The 18313-nt window shown below is 38.1% G+C and overlaps 1 protein-coding gene across 10 annotated transcripts in view; it reads left to right on the forward strand.

Moving 5' to 3' along the window:
* Positions 1-18313, forward strand: part of MLLT10 (MLLT10 histone lysine methyltransferase DOT1L cofactor) — a 225128-nt gene that overhangs the window by 115530 nt on the left and 91285 nt on the right. For all 10 annotated transcript variants that reach the window (XM_073334208.1, XM_073334203.2, XM_073334205.2 and 7 more), the window contains 2 exons: positions 4711-4806; positions 14703-14958. In XM_073334208.1, the coding sequence (XP_073190309.1) occupies positions 4711-4806; positions 14703-14958 (352 nt within the window). The remainder of the gene's footprint in view (positions 1-4710; positions 4807-14702; positions 14959-18313) is intronic.

An 18313-nucleotide genomic window follows, 5' to 3' on the forward strand; every position in this document is an offset into this window, starting at 1 on the left:
TTGAATGGTTCACCCTTAGCTCTGAAGTTCATTATAGTTGGGATTATGGAGTGATGATTGATGGATGTCCATGTCATAGCCAACTCCTCTTCTTCAGCAGTTAAGGTTTGACCCTCGTACTGAGTATTGAGAATATTTACAAGAAAATGAGGTGGAGATAATGCTTGTAATTTAACTCTGTCGTTGCATATTTCTCTTTTTAAGATCTCACTCAGTTCCTTTCAAATTTCAACAGCATCAGCAATAAAACAGCTATTTCCCTGCATTTTGTTCAAGGCTACAGAAATAAGCTTCAGGGTACTCAGCATGTGTTCAGCATTTCTCTTAAGCCCAATGTTGAGAACTTTGGCTGTGACAGTGCCATCTATCTTTTCACAATTTTGTTCACAAACTGTCATCAGATTAGGCCAGTTCTTGCAAAACTAAACATTTCTGATGATATCTTCTAGACTGAGCACTAAGTCCCATTGGGTAGATAGAAAGATTAACCTAAATAATCTGTACAGAAGTCCCTGGAACCCCTAATCCATGGGTTTAGGGATTGGGTCCCTAATCCATGAACTATTGGAACTCATTTACAAAACTTTTCTTAAACATTACATGAATATATTGTCTCATACTATAGAATTAGAATTTTTAATCCCTATTCCATGATGAGATATCTTTGAGCTATAATGTATCTTAATTAAAACTATCTTTACATATGTTTTTTTCTCAAAAAGCATTTTAGCAAAAAAATTCGATTTAAATAAAAATCTGATTTTTTGTTTTTTTAAAAAAAATAATTGATTTTTATCCACCCTGCTTTATTAGATTGGAGACAGTTGAACAAATATATCTGGAGATTCAAGTATTATGTTATGATGGTGGTGGAATCCATTATCCTGTCCTTATCTGTTAGGACTGGCTTAGGCCTTTCAATGTTCAAGCTTAAATTGCCATTGTTCTATCAGAGTTGCAAGTGAACAGTATTTTTAGTTCTGTGTAAGAAACATTCATAGTTATAAAGCGCTGTCTTTTGGACAGCTCCCAGGGTTTTTACAAAATGTGGAGCAGTCAAGGCAGTTCATTTCAGAAATTTAGGAATCTCATAGATATCTGTAGTTGGATGATTGGTCAGTTCAAACCCACGGCTTTCAAGGAGTTTGTCAGTCTCTGAAAGTAATCCTGTTTCAAGCTCTGGGTTTAAAGATAAACTTTGAGGACTTTTGGGGAGATGATGCTTCAGATAAATATATTAGAATTACAAGCAATACTTTGGGTTCTGAAGTGTTTCCTTACACAAAATTGAGAGTTATGTAGCTAGATGTTAACTGACAGTACCACACTCATGTGCTACAGAAATAAGTGCTCATTCTCAGCCTTTGTATCAGAAGGTGATGGGTCTTTGGAACTGCTGTGCATGTTATCAAATCCACAAGACTGATATTCATCTGTTAGGGAAAAGTAATTTGCCTCCAGACTCTTTGAGACTCCAGCATGGAAAGAGGAACAACAAAAATGGTCCTTGAAGACAGCAGTGGCACAGACTCTGTTCTGGAGAAGAGAATCATCTCTCCATAGATTTTTTTATTTATTTATTTTTTTTGCTACAAAAAACTGCGTGTAAATGTCTACTTTTTGTTAAAGGACAGGAAAGGATACTGGCATGTTGACAGATGGCTTTTTTTAGTACTGGAGTAATCATTTCCTGTTTGCGTTTCGTGGTTCATTTTCTGTGTGTTATGAGGAAGATAAGAGGAGACAAAGCTCACTTGCTTCTCATCACTCCAGACTGGGCTTGTCACTTCTGGTATTTTGAGCTCATGCAACCTTTTTTGGAATTTTCAGTACTTCATCCTGAGCTTTCAGATCTTCTGCCCAGGAAGGAGGTCAGATTTGACAGTCAGACCCAGAATCCTTTCATCTAAAGGTCTAAATCTTGGAACTTCTGAGTACAAGGTGTTCAGTGCTCCAAGGAGATGCAGGACATAATTTTAGAATCCAGGAAGGCGCCTACAAGGAAGCCAGCGTTCCTTGAAATGGAAAAGATTTTCTGTGTGAACTATGGCCAATGGGTTGTCTACTTTATGAACATTGATTTTGGATATTTTTGAGTTTGTTTTAATTACACATCAACATTTTATTTCTTAGAATAAACTGAGTAGTTTCTAGATCTGGGAGAATAAATGATTTTTCAGGTTACTTGCAGTTCAGAAAAAAATTAGATTGATTTGAATCCAAAAATTTCAAAAAATGCAGCAAATCAAAAAAATCTGTTTTTAGATTAAATGAAACATGTTTTGTTTGACTTGAAATACCTTTTTTTGCATAGTGGTTGTGGTGGTGACCTACTTTATAACCTTAGCATACCAATGTAAAGCACTCACCTGGGATGTTGGAGACCTGGAAACAGTTTCCTCTTCTGCCTAGTGTGGAGAAGGAAGTTAAATATGTGCCATAGCTACTAGGCTGTGGATTAGTCTGTGGAAGCATTTGCACTTTTTATATATAATTAAATCGTCATTGGAGCAGGGACTTAAACTTGAGTCTCCCACATCCTAGGTGAGTGAATTTTTACAGTACTATGAATAACAATAAATAGTCATTGGGCCAGAGAGAGAGTGTGTGAGTGAGTGACTCCATAGCCTGGTGGTTAGGGCACTCAGAGTGTGGGAGAGCCAAATTCAAATCCCTATGCCACAACAAGTACAGATGGGAATGGAATCCTGGTTTCCAACATCCCATGTGAAATCTTTAACCACTGGGCTAACGATTAAGAGAGAGGCCTCTTAAGAGATTAAGAGAGAGCCTCTGCTAATCCCCAAAAAATATTTTGTCAGGCCAAAACTATTGAGTGAATTTGTCTCAAATTCACATAGATTTAGATCCACCAATAAACTATTAAAAATATTGTCCAGCTCTAGTTATTTATGCTTTCCACTCTGAGCTTCCAGATCCCTCTGTCCTTAGACATTGTACAGAAGTTCTGAATAGAACATATCAAGCAGACAGAATATTTTTTTCCATTTCAGTGGCTTGAAATTAAAATGAAAGACAAACGGAAACAACCTTTTAACTGTTCGGGAGAGCAGTCTGTACTGCCCACTTCTAAATGTTATCTTGGGTTGCTATACTAGCTTCCTGGGAGCAGGGGGGCGTGTGGGCGGTGGAGGGCTGAACAAACTACAGGCTTTTATGGTTGTGGGCGCTGTTTATACTGTGTTCCACAAAGACAAAATGGCTTTATGTTTTTGCCCTATATTTATGCTGAAGATGTTTTGGAATTCTGTTTTTCTTAAACCATATTCATTTCCTGGTGAGGCTAGGTAATATAAACATCATGTTAAGAGGGTGCTGAGTTATTTAGAGAAGATAAAACTTTTTAGAAAATCAGTCAAGTTATTTATAGTTTATGGGTGTAGAGTGGAGTTTGCTTTACTCATATTTTCAAAATGAATTAGACTTTGCATGTAGACTTTTTCACTGAGTTGGTGACCCATTACTAAGGAAGTTTAAAAGCCCATTCAGCTAGTTCTAAAGCAGCTTTTATGGCATGCTTATCTGACAGCTCTTCTGTGGCAAATATGTGGAAACTGACTTTTGGAATTATATTTGTATTATTTACATGCACTACTCCCTTGATATGACATCTGATTCTGACAGTGTTGCCATAAGAGCAGTTCTGCAGCCATTATTAAACAAGTATTTTGCTCTCCTGCTGGGGATTGTATAGTCACTTAATCTTCATGTGGATCTACATAGACAATTCTCAAAAGAAGAAAAAAGGTTACTTACCGGTAATGGCTTGAGTATAATGCCTTTGCAGATCCACAGTGCCCACCTTCCTTCTCTACTTTTTGAAGTAGTTCTTCTGAGTCTTTCAGTTAGCCAAAGGGAGTTGGGACCATGCATACTTTTTGTAACTTTGTGTCCAAACATTTGCTTCTGTGAAGGAGTGGTCATACATATGGTACTGCTCTACTAGATATGGTACAGATGCACAAAAATCCCACAAATGTGAATCTGCAGAAGTAACATTTCAGAAGTAGTTTTTCAGACTATTTTAAAAGGGAAATATTCTCTTTGCTCAGTTTAACATATTGAAAGTTCAGAATGATTTCCTCTCAGTATATGAACTAATCCCTTTATTTGAGACTGAAGTTTATAATAAATAACATTAGTGTAGTTTTCTGGAGGTGGCCATCTTGGTAAAAGTGTCATTTGTGATACCTGTAGTAGAGCAAGCCTGAGATTTGTAAATTAGTTAATATTCTGCCTTACCACTGATTTATAGCAGCAACCCATTGAAAAATAAAATGTTCACCATTAATACAATAATTCTGGTGGAAATACAAGAACTTTGAAACAGAATGGATATCAATATAGTTTTTTAATTCAATTTTTCTGTAATATGGTACTAGATCTTGATTTTTGGCAAGACGGTTTTATTTTAGTAACTGTAATAGATTCAGTAATGCTGATTGTAACTAATAAAGAATTTCAGCGTATGCTGCTTCTCAATGCAAACATTACTATGGTTCTGCTGAACAAAATGTGCGTAGTTTAATATTTGACATATTAGTAATATTTGACTTCCACAAGAATAGAACTTTTATAGTCAAAATTTGTTTTTACGTTTAAATAGAAAATTGTAGTATGTATGTCAAACATGGATTATGTTGAAGATGAACCTGAACTTGGGTTATATTTTGCTTTCATGTTTTTTAGAAATATAAAGAAAAAGACAAACACAAACAAAAATACAAGAAGCAATCTGAGTCTTCACCATCTTTGGTTCCGTCTCTTACTGTAACTACAGAGAAAGTAAGTTTTCTTTTTTCCCCCCTCTAAGGCTTAAGTTCAAATGAATTATTAAATTTGCGTTTTGACACGTTTTTAGTAATGTAGAGTTGTAAACTGTTTGTGTCTGTGATATGAAGAATGTCTGCGAATTTTATAATTGCATAATGGTTACTATATAGTGGCAATAGAGACTTTAAGAAGTTGTACTTCCCTGTGATAATATTTGGTGAATTGAGAAATATGAAAAATTAAGTTACTCATACTCCATTGTAATATGCTCTTGGAGCATTTGCTAGACCATCACTGACACAAGAAGCGTTCAAGTCAATAATTGCAAACTACAACTCATGAGCACAGTACACATCCACAACACATCACATGTCTTGAGTGTTAGCAATTTTTGCCTTTTAGCTGCCTGCTGCATTGAATCTTTGTTCTTGTTGTGGCTCTGACTTGACTCTAACTCGAGGGACCCGTGTGAAATGCCAAGTTGTAAAGAATATTTGTAAGAGGGACTACAAAAAATGACACACACTGGTGCTGTTACAGGGGGGCACGCAGTAGCTTATAAATGTGTTTTCCTTCCCCGGAGTTTGAATTCATTTTCTCCCATTCTTTTGGGATCTCAGGTTCTCAGTACTGTTTCACACATGGTTCTGAAAAGAGGTGGTTTGAGTTCATTAGTTCTTGGTACTCACCAGTATAATTGTTTTATCTCTCTATGGAAAGATGGCGAAACCTTGCACCCAGATCCTACCATGTGGTAATCTGGTTGTATATAAAAATGTGAAACTTCTGCTTTTCACTGTCTGAGGTTCCAGAAGCTGTAATCACCTTTTCAAGTAACTGTACAAGTTTTGTAGATCCATCACCAACAGAGCGGATGTTCTCAGTATGCTTGGACACTTTCATTTCTTCGCATCAAGATTAGGAACATTCATTTGAAATGTGCACACTTTTACAGTTTCATAATCTAATTGGAACTTGGGTAATACAGTAAGCTTGCCTTTTTTCTGTTCCTCAAATGTCTTGTGAAGGGAAATGTTCCAAAGAAGCTCATTTGTGGTCTTGGACTCTATGGCCTTTTGTGGTCTTGGACTCATCCTTTTTTCAGCTATTGACTTCTGTTCTGTCCTGTCCTGTCCTGTCCCTGCATAGTATACTTGTACTTGCTAAATATAACAGACAATATTTGGTGATGGGCAATATTTGGATTGTGTTCCAACTCAGCTGGCTGGAAATGGAAGGAGTAGTAGGAGAAGAAACTGCCTCTGACACTATTGTGATTTGATGTAGGACATAGAATTAGTTTACAGTAAATAAAATGAAAATATTGAGAGCGCTGAACAAGTTTTGGTGCGTTGGTCTGAGTACAGGATTGGTATTCAAGAACTTCTGAGTTCTGACCTGCCTCATTTTTTTCCTAATTCAAGTGGGGAAAAAATTCATCTACTTCACAAGGATGTTGTGATGACATCCTAATGTTCTACGGTTCTTCTGAACATGAAAGCATGAACATTTGTAAATGGTGGATATTCTACTTACACTGAGATCCCTGAGCAAGCCCTCCCTGACCAAGACAAAGCAGAGGAACTAGGGACCCCCCTGACTTTCCCACTGTTAGGTGAGGTAGGAGTTCCAGCAGCATCCATCTTCCAGAGTAAGGTCACAGTCCTCAGAGGTGCCAAGACTTCCAGTTGAGACAGTAGCAGTATGTGTGGAATAGGGCCACAGCCAGGGTTCCCCAGTATACCTGTTTTCTCTCCTAAAACCTGGAGGTTACATTTGCAACACATAATTTTCCCTTACTGTTTAGGCTTTTGTCATAATCTTTAACAGGGTTTGACTGAAGGGGAAGGATTGGAGGTAATTGGGTGAAGGCAGGACAGGGAGGAAGCCGAAGTAAAACATAATTTCACTGCTCAAAATCTTCATTAATGCAGAGATAAGGTTGACCGGCAGTGCCTCGAACCCTTTCAGAATGTCAAATGCACTTATACTTAAGCCTCTAAACACAGATAATATAAAGTTAAGCTGGAAAATAAAGTTAAGGTAATAGTGTCCACAGCCCTTCCCTCTACAGAACTTTAACTCTGTCCCCCTTTGTAGATGGCAATTGGTAGTGGAAGAAAACCAAACCTGACCAATCCCTTTAAAAAATCTGCCATTTTCTGTGTTGTGTTCAATGTAAGGGTATACTATTGTTCTTCTTCAAACACTCCTGCTAACACTCTCAGTGCTAGATGTTTCCCATAGCACTTTATTTCCTGGTTTTAGTGGTTTATGCACATTCAGTGTTCTGGAAAAATATGAGGTTCACTGCTAGTCAAGTGTAACAACAAAGTTTTGGATAGTCCTTTTCCCTTGTATTTTGAGGAAGTGATGATAGTAAGAGGGCATGGCTGAGGGAAACCTGTAGGGAGAGGGAGGATTGACGGGTCTTCCTCACCACCACTCAACTACCAGGTCTCTTCTCCCCCTGTTCCCTACATGGCCCAAATACGGTTGGAGGGGTTATCGGAAGGGAAGAAAGAGGCAATTGGGCTGTGAGGGTATAGCTACCAAGTGGAGGCAGAGGTGAATGCCATGCTCCTTAATCTACTTCGAGGGCTAGTGTAGGATGAAGGGCTCCTATACCATAGGAGGATTGCAGAGATATGAAGTGGTCCATTCATCCCAAAGGCTGTGCTCTTCCCCCTTTCCCAAAGTCTGTCTGAAACCCTGCTGTGGTACTCCAGTTTTCGAGACCATTTCCCTGTGCATGTGGGATTTAGAGTACTTTGATTGTAAAAAATAGCTTTGTATTGGAGGAGCTGTATCTGAGGAACTCGTTGACCAGTGACCCCAAATGCACACTACTTGCTCTGTGCCCTGGCATAGCACTTTTCAACACAATCCGAGTATCACCATAGATTTTAAAGCACTTTGAAATATCCACTCTTAAACAAAAGGCTCTTCTTTCAGGGCAAAACTTCCAAAAGTGGAGCCCCTGTGCAGCCCCTCACCCAAAGCAGATTGTGGGCAGAGAATGGTAGAGTGCACAGCAGACATTCTCAGAAATCTGTTGAGGGCAGGACTCAAAATCACAGTTTTTGGGAGTTGCTCGTGTTCAATGGCTATGGCATGTTGCCCTGAGCTACCCAGCGACAGACAGCAGATGTGCCTGTAAACACACTTGCTCATTTCAGAGCAACATTCTTGCACTACATGTACAAATTGATGTCTCTCTCACCCAGGCTCAAGCCAATTTATAGACCTAAATTAAACACTTAACTTTTTAAAAATTACTTCACCAAAGTGCTAGTATAGGTGCTGGATGCTAGCTGAGTTCAGACCTAATCAGGTGATACCAGTTTGGGGTGGATCAGTGCAATATTTTGAGCCTACAGTACGTGCAAAAAATATAGGAACCCAGAAAATGTTACTGTCAGGTTCTTTATTTCAGGATGCTGGATCTTAGGAGCCCCTGGGTTAAATGGCCCCAAATTTGGCCCAGTAACCCTACTCTCAGACCCCTATTAAGCACAGCAATCTTCAAAACAATTTGTGTGCTTGTGAATTGTAGAGCACTTAGGAAAATCAACTGTTAAACAGTAAGCTTATCTCATCCTTAGGCAAGGTCAACACTAGAAACTTCTGCCAGTGTTGGTTACGTTGAGGTGGGGTGTTTTTTGGCAACATTTTTATATCAGCAAAAGCCTGAGTGTGGACACAGTTACACTGGGGAAAAAGGTTTTTTCTAATATATCTTAATTTGCTTAGGGGATTGGTATAAACTATATCAGCAGAAGCATTTTTTATATATAACTATACCTACCAACCTTTCTAGGCATATGTCTACACAGCAGTTAAACACTGTGTCTGGCCCGTGTCAGTCGACTTGGGCTTGTGGGACTCGGGCTGCAGGGCTGTAAAATTGCAGTGTAAATGTTCTGTCTTGCAGGATTTCCCGATATTTTACAGCTCCACAGCCTGGGCCCCGTGAGCTTGACTCAGCTGACACTGGCCAGCTGTGGATGCTTAATTGATGAGGGAATTCTGCACCAAAAAATTAAAAATTATGTGCACAATATTTTAAAATTCTGCAAATTTTATTTGTCAGTAAATAAATGTGGCTCCAGCATAGCAGTGGGGAGCACATGCCACTGGCTGCATTGAGGTGGGAGATCACCCTGAAGACCCCACCTCCCCCAGTACAGGGACTCAGCAGTGAGGCTGGACCTGACCCTGATACAATGCAAGGGGTGGGCCTGCCCCAGAAACACCCCGGGGTCCTGGCCCTCTGCACCAGGTGTGGGTGGGCAGGCTGGCTCAGCCCAGGAGGATCCAAGTGTGGAGGGGCTTAGTGTGGATCCAGATGTGGGGTGAGAGGTTTCTGTGTGGGGCAGTCTGGGTGCAGGTGGCTCAGTGGGAGATCTGGATGCACAGAGGGTATGGGGAGGTGGGACTTGGCGGGAGCGGTCTGGGGGGCTCAGTGGAGGGGTCCGGGTGCAGCTGGTTGGGGATCAGTGGGGTGAGGGTCTGGTTATGGGGGGTTTGTTGGAGGGGTCCAGGTGTAGAGGGATAGGGCTTGTCAGGGTGAGGGTTCGATGGGCCTGCTTAACGGGGGAGCCCCAGCTGCTGCCGAGGGGACGCTGCCTGCCGGGCTCCCACGATTCCCCTATACCCTTTTCTTCTCCATTCACCTCCCCCTGCCCTATTCCACCCCCCTTCCTTCCCTACTGCCTCTTCTCCCCACCCCCTCACTTCTCATTTCCCTGACCCCTCCTTACCCAGCCCCACTGCGGGCACTCACAGTTGCACAGAATAGAAAACAGGAAGGCTCCCAGCACACAAAAGGGGAGCATGACTGGCACTAGGACCCAGGAGGCGTTCAGCTGCAGAGTCAGCAGAGCTGAGACAGCTTCCTTCAGCTGGGCAGCTCTGCGCTTGTACAACCAGGGGTGCAGTGGCGTGTAACCCCCCCCCCCAATGCCTCAGCTCTGTTTGGAGGGGGCAATCCCCCGTCCCAAAAACTGTGCCCATGATCTACCTCCCCTCCCCCTGCGCAGCTTCCCCCATTTTCTGCAGGGAAACACAGGAAATCTGCAGAAGGGCATTTTCTGCGGGCACACAGTCACACAGAATCCCCCCAAGAGTAGCTTGTCCATGCTTAAAATGCTATAGAGGCACAGCTGCGTTGCTGTAGCACCTCAGTGCATATACAGCCTATGCTGCTGGGAAGGATTCTCCCATCGGACGTAGGTAATCCATCTCCCATGGACCTAACGCTGTCTACACAGGGACTTGGTTTTGCTTAACTACGCTGCACAGGGGTGTGGATTTTTCATATCCCTGAGTGACGTAGTTATGCTAACCTAATTTTTAGTGTAGACTGGGCCTTAGTGTAGATAAGATCTTAACTATTGTGGTGTTGCCTCCACATTGTAATAATCAATATCAGATTGTAATGAGTGTAAATCAAGAGGTGAATGTGTAATGGCCAGGAAATAGATTTTCAAAAAGAAGTTAAGAATAAAACTGGAAAATTAAAAGTATAAAAGCAAAGATAAAAGATAAGCAAGGTTTAAGACCAAATAAATCTAGAAATAAGCAGAGTGAAAAATTAATAGGCAAGAATTAAAACAAAAACCAGAAAATAGGCCAGTGTAGGAAATGAAAGTAAGTAAAATAAATGAAGGGTTAAAACAATTGTAAAAGTAAGGAGGCAGTGGCTGAAAACTTTTAAATACAGAAGCTTTTTTTAAAAAGAAATTGTATTGGCAAGAGTTATTAATAAAGTTATTGTTGTGCTGTACCAAGCATGTATGGACACATGGACTTTGACCTAAGGAGTTAAACATCTTTAAACAAACAAACAAAAAAACTACCAACCCTGTACCTACTACCTTTCATCCCAACATCTCTTACCCACCCCTCAAACAAAACAAAATAAAAACCCATCAAACCCAGTTTGGAAAATTACTGGAATAAAAATTTGTCCCTGCCATTACCATGATCGCTTTGCCTGTTTCACTGGATCTCTTTCTCACACCCTTTGTCTATTTTTTGTCCTTTTTAATTAGCAGTAAGCATGTTGGATCTGGGTCTGTGTCTTTGGGCATTTCTTCACAGCATAGTTAGGTCTAGTTATAACTTGAATGTTATCCATAACTCGATTCCCATCCACCCACAAAATTCTGTAGCTAGAGTTAAGTGGTGCTTTAAGATCCAGCTAGCTAGTCTGTGGGGGTGGGGTGGATGGAATCTCCAGTGATGCAGGTGCTTTGTAATGCAGTAGGGATGCAGTATCTCAAGTTACAACATCTCGTCAGCAGCTAATCAAATCACTCTGTAGCTCGAGTGTTATTTTGAAGTTTGGTTGGAAGTTTGGTAGCTTCTCACTCAAGCTAGGTTAACTCGAGGTGCAGTAACTCGAGTGCACTATTTCAAGCCAACTGTGACAGTGAAGACAAGACCCATGTGTTTGTCCAGCACAATGGGAATCCCATTCTCTTTGTGGCATTTAGGTGCTGCCTAATAGAAATAATAAGTATAACAGTTCGGAGCAGCTGTGGCTAAACAAGTATTTGTCGAGTGGGGTAGAGTCACTACAGATGAATGCTGTCTGTCATAACTATATGTTTGTGCTACCTTCTTTTGCTAGCATTGTGCTAGTTCTGTGCTGCCATCCAGTGTAGTTCTGACATTCTTTATGGTGACTCATTCATTTGGTAGTTATGCATGTTTATTTCTCTCTCTACTAGATAACCTCCTGAGGTGTCTTCCAACCGTAATCTTCTATGATTCTATACTATTCAGAAAATCCTAAATGAAATTTTTCTGCAGCTCTGAACTAAGCCATGTTAGCAGTTTTGGAGAGCCCCACTTTGCCTACCTTTATTTAAAGTAATTAACCAGACTGGCATAAATTTAACTCCCATTCTTCTCTCCCAGAAAGAATATCATCAGTTAAAACTTGTTGGCTCTTTTGATCGGGATATATGCATAGTTTTTAATACAATTGGTTGCTTTGCAGATCTATTCCTATGACGTTGCAATTTGCATGTTAGCATTGCGTTTCACTTAATAGTGTTGCATAGTGGGGTGTTTTTAAGTTTATTGTACTACATATTATGGCTGTTTATTTGCTACAGTGACAAAAGAACAACAGCAAGCTTTATGAGTGCATAGCTTTTTTCATATTTTGCTGCTTTTTCTGAGTCTAGCTAACATGAAGACAATATGATTTCTAGAATTTCAGACTTTAGGGGGATCAGAATATTACATAATATGTATGCTTAGAGTTGGAATGGAGCAAAGTAGCAGCTTTAAACTTCCGGGTGACTATAGTTTCTTTTCCATTTAGTGGCACTGGGGAACTGACCAAACCTAATTTGATCCTCTAAGTGGGAGTTCATATTATGTTTCCATTTACAGTACCCTTGCCCGGTTTCCTCTCCCTCCCCCACTTGACACATGAGTGAAGAGTACCAATGTGTTTTCTTTACATGGCTTTTGACCTGTACTAGGTCGTATAGGTCACATGTGAGTGGGATGGAGAGCTTCAGGACCAGCCCAAGCTAATGGAAAAATGATTGAAAAATGAGCTGGGGTGGTTTCCCAATTGACCTGCCCAGCATGCAAACGGTTCATGTTTCCAAAGTAAGCCATGGAGTTTAATCAGCTTGAATCCTATTGGTCTATGCAAACGGGATTTCATTTCTTACTAAAATGACTTTGAGAGTCAGTTGGTAAACTTGTAGGTAATAATTTAAAAAAGTAGTGCCCTGCTCTGTGCCATGGTTTTCATTGTTTGCACTGAACTGTGAAAACTTGAAAAAAATACAGTTAGAATGAAACAAATTAACATGGGAATATATTGCTTCTGAAGAGGGTAGTTTTCTAAAATAAAAAAAATATTTCTGAATGCTAATAACCTACTGATTGAAAGGTGGGCCCATTTTGCTCAGTACAGCTTCCTGAAATCTCACATTTTGAGTAGCATACCCCAACTTGTAAAATCTGAAATGTATTGAAACAGCAGATAATTTTATTATAATTAACTTTTTTTGAGTTTCTGTCTGGTGGTAGTTGTGTTAGTGAAAAGTGAGATAATTTTTCATGTCAGTTATATCAAAGCACAATGTGAAAGATAATAAAATAACGTTTATAGTACTATTGACCCAATTCAGGAAAGCATCCTTTTATAGAATAGTTTTAATGGGATTTAAGCAGCACATGTGTAAATGTTTTTCTTAGTAGGGATAGATGTAAAGACATTTTAGTGCTGTCCTCAATCTCAGAGCCTGAATAATGATTAAAGAATCAGAAAGAAAAATGTACTGTTTAATACTGATATAAAATATTTAAAGAAAGATCTGTTAGTTTAACCGGTATTTAACATTTAGGAGGTTTTCTACCAATCAGAATGCAAATTAGTGTTTTGTGTAATTATATGTCTGCTCAGTTTAGTAAAATATAACTGCTGAATAATGTCACTCCTTTTCCTCATATTTTTTTCCATAGCATATTAAAATCCTTCATCTTTATTAATTTCTAAAGACTTTATGGAGTTATTTAATATCATTATATTTGTATTTTTTTCATTTTAGCATACATAAATTATATCATCACAAAAAAGCTTTTTTTAAAATATCACTACCAGCAAAAGGCCTCACAATACCTTAATAAAATAATCCATACAATATTAACTAATTCATAGAAATACCAGAGAAACTCAACATATTTATAGATATTGAATGGGAGCTTTGCCATTGATTTCAATGGAGTCAGAATTTCACTCAGTTATCAAAATTGTTATAATTGACTACTATTCTAACATTTTTGCCAAAAATCACACAGCCAAGCTTATATAGTTTAATCATGTTATATTAACAATCCAACAATTTCTTCAAAGTAACTTCTACATCTGAATAATCATTACATAAACACTCCGAATTTTGCCTAATAAGCATTTCTCCCAAACTCTTATTTATTTCTTATAAAACTAAGAACAGACCAGAAAATGTGTGATTATGACAATCAGTTTAAATTCATATCTTAAAGTTACCAAAAAAATTAAATGACATCTTCTATTAACTTGTATGAAAAAACTGTGTGCATGTGTGTTTAATGTAATATTATTATAGTATGTGTATCTATTAATATAAAACTGTAAAATATAAATAACTTTTTTCAAAGTATTTCAAATCTCCCTTTTAATGTGATAGAATTCTTGTTACGCATTTGCAGTTGAAAATAGTCTTGGCGTTCTGGAAAGTAATCCAGAGACTCCCATCCAACCCCAAAATATAAACATTTTCTGTATCATTAAGCTGTTTTTTAGACCCATTCTTTCAAAGACTTACACTTATGTTTAACTTCATACACTTTGAGCAATCCCGCTGAGGACAGTGGGACTACTAACTGTATGAAATTAAGTATGTATGCAATCTGCAGGATTGGTGTCATAATCATAAAACTGTAGGTTTTCTGATTATACAGTATGTTTCACGAGCTTGCTAAAGTTTCGGGAGAAATTGCCATTATTTTGATGAGTAGAGCTAGTAGTGTTACTATTTGTGTTTTGATAAATATAGTGGATATGTCAGCACGTACATTGCTGCAATCTGATTGCTAACTGAACTGACAGCTGGCACTATATCTGATCAGAAAAATTACATATTAGTAACTGACTTTCTGTTCTTTGTTTTTATGGTGCTATCATAACATAAGATTAAACGTTTCAAAAAATTCTTTAAAAAGTGACTACTAACTTGTGAAACTAAAAAGAAAGAATGTTAATGTTTTCTTTAATGTTAGGTTACTCAAATGTTTCTCTCTCTTCCACTAACTTTTTTTATTGGTTGATGTACAGTTTTTTTGTGGTCTAACTGTCTCCTTTTTAACTTATTTTCTCTTAATCGAAATGTTAGACTTACACAAGCACTAGCAACAATTCTATGCCAGGCTCCTTGAAGCGGTTGGAAGATACCACAGCTCGATTTACAAATGCAAATTTCCAGGAAGTCTCTGCACATACTTCAAGTGGAAAAGATGCTTCAGAGGCTAGAGGGTCAGAGAGCAAAGGGAAGAAATCTGCAGGTCACAGCTCAGGTCAGAGGGGAAGAAAGCCTGGTGGTGGAAGAAATCCAGGAACAACCGTGTCAGCTGCTAGTCCTTTTCAGCCAGGTATTAATAATAGCAATAATACTGTTTCCATGATGACCTACGAGTAAACAGGTAGATAGAAATCTTCCATACTTACATTTAAAAAATCATTTACCCATCATCCAGAATAATGATAGGAAAGTTTGGTTATTTGAAATCATTAAATGCTTGTTACATCTTTTGCTGATTACTTTCTTTTCAGAAAAAGAGATGCCTGTCTCTTTTATGTATGCTATGTGTATGTTCTGTTTTTACAGGAAAAGGCAGTTTATGCCCATTTAAGTTTAGTTTTCACTTGACATTTCTGTTTTTGGCAATTTGTAAATCTGCTGGCAGATTTGCTCAATGCTGAAATTTGGCATATAAGGTCTGAGTATAGGAGGCATTTAAAAAACCCCACTCATCTTTAATAATACTAATTTTACATTGCTGAGTGTAAAAATAAATCTGAACAAACTTCTGTTTGTATTTTATGTACCTTAAAAACATGTATAATTTGTGTCCGAAATGATTATTTTCAAGATAGACTGAAACTTGTCTTATGAAGCTTTTTTTGAGTCCACAACATGCCTTCAAGAATATAAATACACATTTTAATTTTTACATCATTCAAATCTATTGGGTATATAATGTTTTTGGGGATGTATGTATATTATACATATTTTGGTGATTTTTGTATATTTCTGACATTCTAAAATAGCTTTCTAGAGCCATTACTGGTATCTTTAAAATAGCAGCACCAAAAACCCGCCCCTTTCCCCTCACCCCAAAAAACCCCAACCAAAAACACATGCACTATTTCTGGTCTGTCTGGAGGATAGTTTGTGGTGGCCAGGTAGAGTAATAAGAATCCATAATAGTTTTTACATTTTTTATTAATAAAAATTTGTTATACAAATCTGTTAATCTGTGGGGTGTAAACCCACAAATCCTGCATTTTAAAGACGAATTATGTTCATTCTGAAACTTCCAGTGTTGTGAATATCAGGATGATGACCCTGGAATATGGATTTTACATCTTATTTAATGTTTGTTTGTTTTTAACTGGTTGTTATTGTGTGCATGCGTGTGTAGTGTATCATTTGCAGATTGCTTTGAGGGGGTGTTTTATTTACATTCTTGAATAAGACTTCAAAAATTGATTATTGGAATCTTATATTGAAAGAGATCATTTCTTACTTAAAGAAGATGATAGTTGAGAACTTTTATTATGCACATGAAAATTTTTTTTTTTTTTAAATTTGCTTATTTTGTGCAGTTTATTTAAAAACAGCATACAAGTTCAATCCATAAGATCATATCTTTTGAAGGAGTCATTTTGGATTTAAATGATCTCCCCTGCTTTTTGAGTCAAAACTGGGCCCAACAAATTTTGTCTTGAGAGCAAACAGTAAAGATGCATCAAATGACTGTTTTGACTGAGACATTTTTAAGATGTTGGGAGTCTGTTCTGCCATGAGATGCCCTTGTGTCTCACTAATGTTAATGAGAGTTCTTTCTGCTTGTTCCCAACATGTGGTAATTTTTACACATATATAACTCTAGTACTAAACAAATTAAAAAAGGGGAAGCTTTCTTTCAAACAAAAGTGCTGTAAAAGTATGCATTAAAATACAGCCTTTGTTTTGAAAAAATTTGTTGGGAAACCATTGTAACTTATACTACCTCTGTGAAACCTGTGAGTTCCCTTTACATTCTTGTGGAAGTGTATACTAAGTGTTTGAAAACAGGTCAATGCAAATGTTCTTTTGTAACTAAGACTCTTTTCCTAATGGCAAAATTAGGGATGGATTTGCAACCCTTTTCAGACTTGTCCTTGATACCTGTGGGTAGTCTTATTGGAGCCAGTAGGGCTGCTTGCATGACTACCGTTTGCAGGATTGAATTCTTAATTGCAAATCTTCTGGGTAGTCATTCCTCCCATATGCTTATACTTTTTTAAACAATGTCTTCAGTTTGCATTCTGCATGCTAAAATAATCCAAACACTATCAATTCGTTGTATTGAGGTATCAGAAAGTATAAGTAATGTTTTGTTTAGATTTTCATTGTATTATGTCTTAAAAATCACAGAGCCCAAGACAGTGAAAGAAAAATAGATGCCAAGAAGGGCAATAGAGTGCTGTTAAACAGAGAGAGTTTAAAGCATTATTTCCCGCTAGTCAAGCTAGTTGATGTTTAGTGTTTAAGGTACCATATTGGTTAGGAATACTAGTTGTTCCTGAAGTGCTCTGTAGTTTAAAAGTATTTAATGCATCAGTGTGCTATTTATACCAGCTGTAAAAACAAAAGTATAGAAGAAAGACAGATGGTGATGGGTCAGGATTGATGATGGAAAACCTCTTTATGTAGATGCTAATGGAGTAGCAAAATTGCAGTTGTCTTAAAATCACTGATGTAATGTAAATTATGTATTTTAAACAGATTATTAATCTGTGTTTACTATAATGAGTAATAACATTAAAATATGACTTTTGTTGATAAAGAGCTTTTACCAGTTTCCCAAAATGTAATTTGTGACTTTCTCTATACACACTTTGTGTAGAGTCAAAGGAATTCTAAATGTATTCTTAAAAGAACACTGACATGCAGATAATTATGCCCCATAGGTTTTGAAAAAAATTGACTAACTTAAAAAAAATCTAAAGAAATACTTACTGAATTTCAGTGAAAACACATTTGTATTTGGACTTCTTAAGCATTCCTCTGTATATTTGCAACCCAGTAATTTCAGTATTGTGCTAGTGCACAAGAAGTAGAAAGTGAGGGGGCATGATTCTCAATTGCATAAAGGCCTTTTTATGGTGTTCCTAAAGTAGGAAAGGGCTTAAAGTGCTCCCTTATACATCTGCCTGAAAAATACCCCTTGTGAAGAGGGCCTCCACAGCCAGTGTAGGACTGGGTGCAAGTGCTGTACGCATAGCCCTACTTCAGAACCCTGGCAGAGGGGGCATGTCAAGGACAGAGTGTGGGCATGTTGGGTATGTGGCTGGTGCACACTGTGCCATAGGGCTTCTTTATATCTTGGGGGACATACAAAGCAGAAGGTAAGTTAGAGCAATGTGCTTTAACTTACACCAGAGCCCAGAATGATCCTAGAATATAGGGGTCATTAGAGGGGGCTTATAAGCCACTTTTGTCCATCTTTTCCACTCACTTTCTCCTTCCCTCTCCATCCCCGTCCCAAGCGCAGGATTGAGGTGACTAAGAATCAGACCCAACTGAGTGAAAAACTAAGAAGCAAACACAGTAGAAATAATGAAACCAAATTAAATGTTTAAAAATTACATTACAAATTTAGGGCTTGTCTATACAAACAGATTGTAGCAAGCTAGGGTATAAATCTATCTTGCACTAGACTGCCACGCACTCATTAC

Source organism: Lepidochelys kempii, chromosome 2 (assembly GCF_965140285.1).
Source record: "Lepidochelys kempii isolate rLepKem1 chromosome 2, rLepKem1.hap1, whole genome shotgun sequence".
NCBI lineage: Eukaryota > Metazoa > Chordata > Testudines > Cheloniidae > Lepidochelys > Lepidochelys kempii.